The 12,006-nt window shown below is 43.0% G+C and overlaps 1 protein-coding gene across 1 annotated transcript in view; it reads right to left on the bottom strand.

Annotated features, from left to right (window-relative positions):
- PKHD1 (PKHD1 ciliary IPT domain containing fibrocystin/polyductin) overlaps positions 1–12,006 on the bottom strand; it is a 588,229-nt gene that overhangs the window by 493,992 nt on the left and 82,231 nt on the right. The window contains exons 27-28 of the mRNA XM_075554069.1: positions 10,711–10,841; positions 1,554–1,686 (exon numbers count right to left, since the gene is read on the bottom strand). Coding sequence (XP_075410184.1) covers positions 1,554–1,686; positions 10,711–10,841 — 264 coding nt within the window. The remainder of the gene's footprint in view (positions 1–1,553; positions 1,687–10,710; positions 10,842–12,006) is intronic.

Raw genomic sequence — 12,006 nt, 5'->3', positions numbered from 1 at the left:
CGAGGACTTCTTTTTCTTGGATCCACAATCAATAGTCATGGAAGCAGCTGTCATGAAATCAAATGGCATGTTAACGAACGACGTATGCCTGACTCAAGCCTTCATATTTTCAATCGGTCTCCTTTGCAGGGGACCGCTGGACAACGAATAAGAAAGACTGATGATGAATTGACGCCTTTGACTTACAGGGTTGGCAAAGAATATTGAACATGCTGTGGGCTGCCAGAAGAAAGGGCTGCTCTTTCTGTGCTACAAGAAGTACAGCCAGAATGCTCCTTGGAAGCAAGGATGGGGAGAGTTTGTCTCACGTTGGGCATGCTACCAGGAGAGATCAAGGCCTGTCAAGGAACATTATTCTTGGTAAAAAGTGTCGGCAAACAAAGAAGACCCTCAGCTTGCTGGATTGCCACAGTGGTTGCAACAATGAGCTCCAACATGACAATGATTGTGAATATGGTGCCGAACTGACCCGTGTATTGTTCTGCTGTCCGAGGGGAGGGGAGGGGGGAGGGGTCAGGGGGGAGGGGCGTAGCTAATGATTTAGGATCTGCAATCAGATTGCCTGGGCTCAAATCCTAGCTCCGCTACTGACTAAAGATGGATCTTAGGCTCACTGGTCAGATAGAATCAGTGAAACCCTAAGGACTGTCGTCAATGAACGTACCCCCCTTTTTTTTCCAGCCAAACAAGGGACAGGTGCAGAAAGGCAACAACAGCACTCGGTGTGTATTCGCACCTTAGAATAACTGACCAGTTGCGACCAAAGGGGTAACATTGGCTCAAGAACAAAGTTCCAAAGATGTTAGGAGAGAAGGAGGCATGAAAACAGGAAACGCGGGAGGCAGGCGATGCTACATTGTGAATCAACGGCATGAAACGAAACATGTCCTAATCGTTGAATGAAAACCCAATCTGCAAACCTTCACCCAGGTCACAACAAACAGCTTACAAATAAAACAAAATCGAGGTGGAATTTTAGGCAAGTCACTTATTCTCTCTGTGTTCAGTTTCTTCGTTACAAAATGGGGCTAGTGCTCTTACACACTTGCAATGAGGATCGCATGAAGTCCACAGTGCATTTATACCATTCATCTTGACAAAGCGAAAAGCCAAACAAAACCCATCGCTATCAAGCCCATTCCAAGGCATAGGTCAGAGTAGAACTGCTTTGTAGGGTTCCTGAGACTAAATCTTCACACGGCGCAGACAACCTCACCTTTCTTCCGTGGGACAGCCGGTGGGTTTGAACAAAACGTGGCAATTAGCAACCCAGTATTGAACCGACTGCCCCGTACTGTAGTTACTGAATACTTATTGAATTAAACATGACCTATGCATGCCCACATTTCCGTGATGAGATTGACCAATTTTACAGAGGGAGACTGGCTCTGAGAGTTCAGATGAGAAAACTGGTTTCCTGGTGTTCACAGGAGGGCGGGGGGGTGGGGTAATAAAAAGTTGCATCCAAAATATCTTCAATGAAGTCCACAGACTCCTGTGTGCCACTTCTATCAGATCACTGCCCTGAAGCAAGCGTTCTCCATGCTTGTTACCTGCTAAGTTGCTGCTGTTCCTGCTCAGAGACAAGATGACTGGATTTAAAGAGGAGTCATATGCAAATGCTGCTGGAAGAATGGTCGATTGGTCTCCTCTGGTCACAGTCACATTCACAACGGATTCATTGCCCTGGAAGTCAATTTTTAAGATCAAACCTTAGTAAATAAGACTTACTTGAGGGAAGAAGAAAAGTACAAATTGAATTAACTTAGAAGGCTAATTTCAAGAAATGTGTTTATAAAGGGTGTGTTTGCTACATTCAAGTGTCTCTCTCTCTCTCACACACACACACACACACACACACACACACACAAGCACACACACAGTGGCAAGTGCTTGGCTAACCCAAGCACAGGCTTGACTAGATACAGAGGAGCTTGCTCTGAAGGGCAAAGAGATGTTTGTGACATGTTTGTGGGAGACAGAGAATAGTTGGTTCTCCCAAGATTGCAAGCATAAAATTCCCCAAGGCCACCCACCTCTAAATACAGATTTGTACAATAAATGCTGTCTTCCAAACTACTGAAAAGGTACATTTCAAGTAAATCCCCTTTAAAGTATGAAAAATTTCTAAATTGTGAAGTGTGAAATGAATCGCATTACAGTTTCTAATTTCAGAAACACGTGATAAAGGAAAAATAATGTTAGGTGTCTATTTATTTTTTTTCAACTTTAAATGTCTATCATCTGGTCGGACAATCATCATTTTGATCTTTTAGTAGCATCCTGCCTTCCAGGAGAAGAGATCGGTGACCTTTTTATAGTCCTTTCTAGAAAATCAATAATTTAATACGGGTTGATCAAAGAGTACCATAAAAGTAGAATTCAAATTGTCAGGGGCTGGCAAACTTTTGACATGGAAGAGTCAAGTCCTGTCTCTCACAACAATTTATAAAGTATTCGAAAGTCATAAATATATTTTTAAACATTTTATTAGGGGCTCATACAACTCTTATCACAATCCATACATATACATACATCAATTGTATAAAGCACATCTGCACATTCCCTGCCCCAGTCATTCTCAAAGTATTTGCTCTCCACTTAAGCCCTTTGCATCAGGTCCTCTTTTTTTTTTCCCCTCCCTTCCCACTCCCCCCTCCCTCATGTGAGCTTGGTAATTTATACATTGTTATTTTGTCATATCTTGCCCTATCCGGAGTCTCCCTTCCCCCCCTTCTCTGCCGTCCATCTCCCAGGGAGGAGGTCACATGTGGATCCTTGTAATCAGTTCCCCCTTTCCACCCACTCACCCTCCACTCTCCCAGCATCACCCCTCTCACCCTTGGTCCTGAAGGTATCATCCACCCTGGATTCCCTGTGCCTCCAGCCCCCATATGTACCAGTGTACAACCTCTGCCCTGTCCAGCCCTGCAAGGTAGAATTCAGATCATGGTAGTTGTGGGGAGGAAGCATCCAGGATCTGGGGGAAAGCTGTGTTCCTCATCGGTACTACCTCGCACCCTGACTGACCCATCTCCTCTCCTAAACCCCTCTATGAGGGGATCTCCAGTGGCCGACAAATGGGCCTTGGGTCTCCACTCTGCACTTCCCCCTTCATTCAATATGGTATACACACACACACACACACACATATATATATCATAAATATATTTTTACAAGTGAAATCTGAATAATATCCTTATTTTCCATTTTACTTCAGAGCCACATGTATGCACTGAAAGTTTGCCAACACTTGCTCTCTGTGAAAAAAAATCCAGACTCTTTAACAGACTGTAGAAGATAATGAATCTTTTAATAAGTTCTGTGGCTGCCTGAGGAGCCCTGGTGGCCCTGGGGGATGAGCCACGGCTGGCTAATCCCACGGAACTGCCAGAAAGAAAGGTAAGACTGTCTGCTCTTGTAAAGAGGAGCACTGGTGGAAATTCTATGTAGCGTCACTATCAGTCAAAAAGCAATTCGATGGCAGTCGGTTTGGGCGTATACACTCTCCATGGATCGCTGGGGGCACAGTAGCTCAGCTCACCAAAAGGTTGGGTGTGTGAAACCACCTCACAGTTCTGTGAGAGAGAGACCGGGAGATATGTGTCCACACAGAACACAGCCAAGACATATTTGTGATGCTGTCCTCCTCTGAAATTGACTCCATAGCCCCAAACAACACAACATGCACTGGTCACGCTCCTGGGAGCACAACCAGTGTGAACACAGCTACTAACCTAAAAGTCGGTGATTCGAAACTGAGACAGAAATGGACCTCCCGGACACCTGGTGAAATGATTAGAGGAACTCCAAGAAGCCCTCACTAAATGAATCATAAAGAATTACAAGCAAGCCGAGCAGCTGAAACCCACACAGGGATGCTGAAACGCACATCCAGGAGCTCACAGGCAAACCGAGTTAGTCACCGATAGCTAACCCTTCTAAAGGTGTTTTTCTGGAAACCAGGTGCCAACAACATACCGTGAAAAGTCCATTGTGTAGAGAGGAGGGGAGGTGCCCACCCAGGAAAAGAGGCTGTACAAGCTCAACATCCCATAATGAGTTCTGCATAGCATCCTAGAAGCCTGCAGAGCTGACTGCATCTTTGAAAAACAAGTGCATGGCCACCCCCGTGGCATGGCCCAGCCTATTATCAGAAAACATCACTTTCCCCATGAAATTTTGTGAATATGCATAACTTTCCTGTTGCACCTGGGGAGGGATTAATAACCCTGAACTCCTTAGCTTTCGTAGGACAAGGGTCAGCATTGGACAGCGCCTCCTAGCTTTTGTAGGACAAGGGTCAACATTGGACAGCGCCTCCTAATCTCCGAAAACTGGCTCTTTCGCTAATAAAACTTTGCTCCTGGTTATTCTTGGTAAGTAGAAGGCAGGAATCCTCCTTTGCAGGGTTAGGCCAGGACCAGCACTCCCACCAGGAACATGACCACACAATGGTGCTGCTGAAAATGGCTGGTGATTTGCTCCCATAAATATTACAGCCAAGAAATCCTTATGGGAGAGTTCTCCTCTGACACTGACAGGTCCTCATGAGCCAGACTCAACTCAATGTTTGTTTGTAGCTTTTATCTTTTCTGGATACACAAGCACATGTATTGACCTCTTTTTTTTTTCTTCATTTTGACTGTAAGAGATTATCAGCTTAGTCTTTTCAACCGGTACTCTTTACTGGTCCCAAAACTTTGGGAAGTTTAAACAAACTATATAAATTGTGGCATGGTGCCATTGAGGCGGTTCTGAAACCATAGCAACCCTGTGCACAACGCAACAAAACACAACCCGGTCCTGCACCGTCCTCAGAATTGTTCCTCCTTGCCTCTAAGGAGCGTTCGGCTATACTTCTTCCAAGACAGATTTGGCAGTCCATGGAACCTTCAAGATTCTTCTCCAGCAATATAATCCAAGCACATTAATTCTTTGTAGGTCTTAATGTGAAATGTCCAACTTTCACATGCATATGAGGCTACTGAAAATAGCCTGGATTTGGTCAGGTGTGTCTAATCCCAACGTAACATTCGAGCTTCTTAATACTCTAAAGAGGTCTTGTGCAGCAGATTTACCCAATGTGATGCGTGCTTTTTTAATCTCTTAACTGCTGCTTCCATGAGCATTGATTGTGGATCCAAATGTGATAAAATCCTTGAGAACCCCATTTATCAAGATGTTGCCTAGTGATCCAGTTGTGAAGATTTGAGTCTTCTTTACATTGAGTTTTACAGTGAGCTGTAATCCAGCTGAAGGCTGCAGTCCTTGATCCATCATCAGCCCTGCACAGTTTTACCTGCTGATATTGAGCTTCTCCATTGCCTCTTCTCAGAGGAGTACTCAATTTGATTTCTGTGTATTCCATCTGGAGAAGTCCACATGTATAGTCACTGTGTTGTTTAAAAAATATTTGCTATTCCAGGGTGGATACCTTCAGGGCCAGGGGTGTGAGGGGCGATACTGGGAGAGTGGAGGGTGAGTGGGTTGGAAAGGGGGAACTGATTACAAGGATCCACATGTGACCTCCTCCCTGGGAGACGGACGGCAGGGAAGGGGGAGAGGGAGAGTCCGGATAAGGCAAGATATGACAAAATAACAATCTATAGATTATCAAGGGCTCGTGAGGGAGGGGGGGAGCAGGGAGGGAGGGGGAAAAAAAGAGAACCTGATACAAAGGGCTTAAGTGGAGAGCAAATGCTTTGAAATTGATTAGGGCAAAGAATGTGCAGATGTGCTTTATACAATTGATGTATGTATATGTATAGATTGTGAAAAGAGTTGTATGAGCCCCTAATAAAATGTAAAAAAAAAAGAAATAAATTATGATGGTATGGCCTATATCAATAAAAAGGTAAAAAATAGCTTTAGGAAAAAAAATTTGCTATTAACAAGTCATTGATCTTGTGAAACTCTATCATGTACTCTCCAGCTTCATTTCTCTACCAAGATCATATTTTCCAACAACCGTTCCTTCCTTTTTCCAAATTTGCATTCCAATTGCCAATAGCTATCAATGAATCTTGATTGCATGTTTGATCAATTTCAGACTGAAGACATTGGTAGGATTCTTCCATTTCTTGATTACTAGGTTTTGTAGCTGGTCCATCAATTTGAATAATAATTGTATTGATTGGATTTCCTTGAATTAGTAACATTCAAGTTAAGCTTGACTTATGGGGTCCCTTTGGTGAACCAGCATATAAATTCCTAAATGTTACTCTCATCCTATATAACTTCTCCACCTATAGAATTTCCAACTATCATCTAAACTCCTCAGAGGAGAATGATACCTTCTGAATTGTCTGTATCTATTTTCTTCAATTTCCCCCTACCATTTATTATGTGACCCATGATAGTCTTGGCTTGAAACTGGAGAATCCTTTAGCCTGCCTCTCTCCCTCATGAGACACCTCATGACATTTACTCAATCCTCAATCACCACCAAGTTCTAGAAATATAACCTGGGAATATTTACCTGTGCAAAACCCATTTAACCTTTCGTTACCCCAACTGTGACTTACAGGAGAAAAGAGATGATGTTTCAAAATATTCTAAACCCTGAAAAGCAAAGCAACAGATTCAGATGAAAATAACTGAAATTTTGACAAAGAATTCATGTACATAATACAAAAATCAGTAAGTAAGAGATAATTACTTCAATGGGGATAAACAAAAACAGAAACGTGTGCAATGAACACACACACACACAAATCAAACTGATTCTTTCTTGATCAGATCCCAACTCATGCTGACTTCATGTTGGTTACAGCGTGGAAAAGAAAAATTACAAATGTGCAGTGAATGTTTGAAAATGTATTCTAGACGAAAGGAAAGATCTCAGAACCTAAGGACATAAGTCCCCAGATAAAAAGCCCAAGCAATGCTCATCATAATAAATAAGATCCTTACTAAAATGTGTCCTTGCCAAATTAGAGAATCTTTAGCATTTGCAGAGAGAAAAATGCAAGTTACCTGGTGGGCAGTAAAGGGTTAACCCTGTCCACAGGAATGCCAGCCCTTGATCAGCTGCTGGGAGGTAATCTCTAATTCTGCTTGGTAAGAGTGTCTCTGTTTACTGGACAGCCTTGGGCCATACTCCAAAGTCAATACTAAGAATATTATTTATTTAGGGGTCTTGGGCTATATGGTATCAGCTGAACCTCTGGAGGGGGTGGGGCTGGAGACTACAGTCAACCATAAAAGTGGTCACCCAAGCTTACATGACTAAAAAGAAAAGAAAAATAGGGCAACCCACTGCCACAGAGCTGAGTCCACCTCATAGACCACTTACATGGCGCTTCCAAAACTCTGACCCTTTATAGGAGCAGACAGCCTCATCTTCTCTCCTGAGGCTGCTGGGTTCGAACAGCTGACTTGGAGGTAGCAAGTCAACACTTACCCAACACCACTAGCAGGGCTCCCTGTGCTTACATGATAGACCCATAACGAAAATCCTAGACATCAAGGCTCAGATGTATACCCCTCATTTACAATACTCATGCAAGCTGCCAATGTCACTGCTGTGTGAAATTAACATTGTCTATACCCATCAACGGGGAGGCTTGGGGGTGTCGTGGTTACTCATTGTGCTGCAATCCACAGGGTTGGCAGTTCAAAACCACGACCAGCTCTGTGGGAGAATGGCTAGGCTTTCTACTCCCGTAAATACTTATAGTCTCAGAAAGCCACGGGGGGTTGGGGGGAATGGCACTATGAGTCAGCATTGACTCGATGGCAGTGAGTTTTTTTTTTGTTGTTGTTCTTCATACCAATCAACCAGAGGATGACAACTAAAAGCGTGTGCATGCTGCCTCCTGAGCCCTGCCCTGAGCGCCCTTCCCATGGTGAATTGTCCTTTGCATCCTTCACTGTGACAAGACATAAATGCGAGCTCGTCTGGGGTCTAGGAGAGCTTACAGCAAGTCACTGAACCGGGGGATTGTCTAGGGCACCCAGAAAGGACTGGAAATCAGGATTACATGGAAGCTTAGTAGCTATATTGGATGCTAAATGATAAATGAGCTATACTTTTAAAATTCTGGGGGGGGAAATATTTGTTATCTAACGGTTGAATCATATCAAATCGACAACATTCAATCATCTAAGACATGTCCTAAATGCCAACTTCGAATGAATATATATTCTCACTTAAATACTTCATTGAGTGTGAGAGTTTCCGACATGTGAGGACTCAGAACCTTTCCTTCAATATATTCTTTCTTGGAAGGTTTTGTAAGGCTCACTCTCTGCCATCAAATGGATTCTGACTCCTGGAGACCGTATTGGACAGAGTAGAACTACCCCAGTAGATTTCGGAAATGAAAACTTAACAGGAGTAAAAGGCCTTATCTTTCTCCAGGGGAGCAGCTGGTGGTTTCGAACCGCTGGCCTTGCAGTTAGCAGCCCAACTTATAACCAACTCACAAAACATGGAAGTGGCCAATACACCGTGCCTCGACCAGGAGTTCAGCAAAGGGAAACACAAAGGAGAAATTTGAAGAAGTCTACAAGCAACCAATCCAGATTGGAGCAGGAGAATGAGGCTCTTCAAGGGAAACAAGTAAATGATGTGATGAAACTTTTTAAATGATGAAAGATTGTTTTATTATAAAGAATACATTCTGGGTGGGAGAGGGATTTGAGGAAAATAACATAAGAAAACAAAAGCTTTTTAGGGGGGAAATCAACTGGTACTGCCAGCATCATTTAAATAATTATGATAATGTCAACCGTGTCTATTTATTTAACAAAAAGGGTATGATAACTATATTTAAAAGAACCAGAAGTGCTTGTTTCTAAAAGGAGACTTGAGGAAGGATGAAGAGGGTGAAAGAGCATGATTGGTTTACTATTTCTAACTCTTTTCACATGTATTTCTTTGATCAAAATAAAAGTATGCTTTCTTAATGTGCGTCTTCTCTAGTAAAAATTTTTAAAAATCCAAACAATATAGATGCTACTCATTATCATGGTAAATACATATTAAAGTGATACTATCCAGGACTGGCGAACGCCCAGCAATCAGACACTTGCATAACGAGAGTGGAAGGATAAACGGAGACTTTCCAACAACTGCGTCTCATGTAGCACAAGCTTTAGAATTTAGATTCATTTATCCTGAGACAATAAATGTACCCCAAAGTGTATTCCTGGGATGATCAAAGTTCTATGGTTTACAATAGGGAAATTTTGGAAATTATCTCAATGTCCACTAGTAGGGAGCTGGTTAAACAAACGGCAGCACTGCCATATATCAGAAAGCTGCAGTTTACATGTAAAAGCTAACGTTTCATAACATTTAAGGAGCTAGATGAGCTTTAAATGTGGAGCTGGTGATCAAAGACTACGCTGAACGCTCCCTCTCAGTTGTTCAAGAGACAGTCCTCAGAGATCACAAGAAGCTGAACTTACATGACGCTTCAGAGATCCTAATAAGCCACAGATTACATGTTTCTACACGAAAGGTTCTACAGAGTTCTTATGGATTGGTTTCCATAGAAACCAAGGCCTTGGCTAAGTAGGAAAACAAATATTTATATATATAATATATATTTGAAAGCAAATACATATAATATTTTAGAAGTGCACAGAACAGTGCCCAAGACTTTCAAGTGAAATATATATATTTCACTTGAAAGTCTTGGGCACTGTTCTGTGTACTTCTCAAATATGGCAAGTATAATAATTTTACCCTCTTTATAACCCCAGGAGATAATGTCACACTATTGGTAAATAGTGGAGCTGGTTTTTAAACCCAAGGAGGCTGACTTGCTAGTCTGTGAGATTAAAACCACGCTCTCACCCAGAGCCAGAGAAAAATAGGAAGAGGAAAAAATGCTGGAAAGAAAAATATAAAATGAGACTGCATAGGGTCCATCGCTAATAACTCACTCATATCTGGAAAGGATTTTGTGCTAGGAACGTCGCTAATCCTGATGTCAACTCTTAGGAGAAAGTTTCACTGTGTGTGTGTGTGTGTGTGTGTGTGTGTCTTCTCGCAGCAGCCCCGGGGAAGCTCCTCGATTCAGTTCCCTTAATAACCACCTCAGTCTAGTGGATGCTGACTTAGCTACCCCGACAGGATGGAGTGTAACTACGCCAGGTGGTTTCTAAGGTATAAATTGTTAGGGGAGCAGACAGTCTCATCTGTATCCCATAGAGTGGCTCGTGGGTTAAAACTGAGGACTTTCAGTTAGTAGCCTAACACTTAACCCACAATGTCACCGAATAATCCCTTCCCGGGCTCTGAGTGAACTGAAAAGGAAAGGAAAGACCTGAGACTTGGTTTTACAAGAGGCAGTGGGGTAACTGGGAGATCCTGAGTCCCACCATCATACCCTCAGAGAAAACTAAGTTCGTTTGTTTGTTGAAGAGAAGGGTGAAGTCATGAGTGAATCTTGGGAACCCACACCCAGCATATGCACTAGATAAACGTGTTTATTCTGTGTTATAACACTCAATAATATTGTGGACTGGGATGGCCTGGCTGTCTTTCTTTTTTTAAGCAACTAATGTCAATTACAAGCCCCACTATGCAGGGGTTTTCCCACTTCATAACAAGACAGGAAATATGAACATATTTTCATGATGAGAGGTTATGTCAGTTAATTTTGTTCCAAGAAGTGATTCACTCAAAGCTTTATGCTCTGTTTTAATACTAGTAATCCATCCCACAGGAAGGCGATGCCAGAGAATTCCACTTACCCTGGGCGGAACTTTACACTGGATTCTTTGTGAATTGCTTGTGTTGATGTTCACGGCACAAGACTGGGACCCGAACAACACCAAGCTAGCCCCTTCCAAACCAGAACCTCGGATAGTGGCCCAGAGTCCTCCTGTAACAAAACCACATTTCCAGATGGACTCCACAGTCTGACAGGCAGAAAAAAATTAGGCATCCCCAAGAGAGATGAAATCAAATTAATAAAACATGAGTCCGCTTAATGTGTCAAAACAAAAGACAATGCTCATGCTGTGGGAAAAAACTGAAGCTCAGCATAAAGCTAACCACATACAAGGAGAGAAATGGTGACTAGAGGGCCAAAAGGGCAGTAGGACCTTCCTGGACTTTCTTTTATTTTAAAATAAAACATAGAGGCAAATAGATGGCCTCTGGCCTAGAATTTGAAGTACTGCCCCTGCCAGTCCCAAGAGATCAAGCACAAGGGAGCATCACTGTGGCACAGGCAGTGAGTGCCGAGTCAGAGCCCAGGTTCAAAGTGGGTCTTTATGCTATTGATCTTTGGCCCACAGCTCGTTTCCCTCATGCAACAGCTTTGTGCTTTGATGCCACACACCCCATATTCAAGGAGCCGTGGTGGATCGACTCGGTTAAGTGCATAGTTGCTATTCAAAAGGTTGGCATGGGAACCCTGCCAAGGGCTTCCTGGGAGAAATTTCTTCATATACACGGGCAGTTCGGCTCTGCCACAGGATGCCACCTTAGGTGGGAGATAGACTCAAAAGGACCCAACAAGGGCAACATGCTGGAGTAATCATGGAAATGTTCTAGACTGTTTTGAAATCCCCTCATAAAGTGACTGGAATCACCAAGCACCATCCATTGCATTCAGGGTATTTCTGCTGACCAGGGAAGGACACCCACTCTGCTCCCTGCAAAGATGGGTGAGACGGGAATTGACTCCAGTCATACAAACTATCCCTTGAGAAAAACAGACCCCTATAAAATTCTAATCACCACTGATGGAGACCCAATGTGGACCCAAACGCCCACAGATTACTGATGAAGGAAAGGATTCTGGTCTACCATCTCCCCAAGCGGGTACAAGAGAGGCTACTAAATAGGTACTACCTCTGAGAGTGGGGAGGAAAAGGTTCACACATCCATGTGAAAGGGACATTTAACAACCCAAGGGAAACTTTTCAAGAGAATTTGGATAGGTGAAATGACAGCCTAAAGAATTAAGATAGACTACGATGTTGTTGGTGCTAAACCACTCTGTAATTTCCCCGCTAGTAAGCCTGGCTGGGTCTGATTCT

The sequence above is a fragment of the Tenrec ecaudatus genome, chromosome 7 (assembly GCF_050624435.1).
Source record: "Tenrec ecaudatus isolate mTenEca1 chromosome 7, mTenEca1.hap1, whole genome shotgun sequence".
NCBI classification, from domain to species: domain Eukaryota; kingdom Metazoa; phylum Chordata; class Mammalia; order Afrosoricida; family Tenrecidae; genus Tenrec; species Tenrec ecaudatus.
Note: the sequence above shows the minus strand (reverse complement) of the source record. Positions and strands in the feature narration are given on the sequence as shown.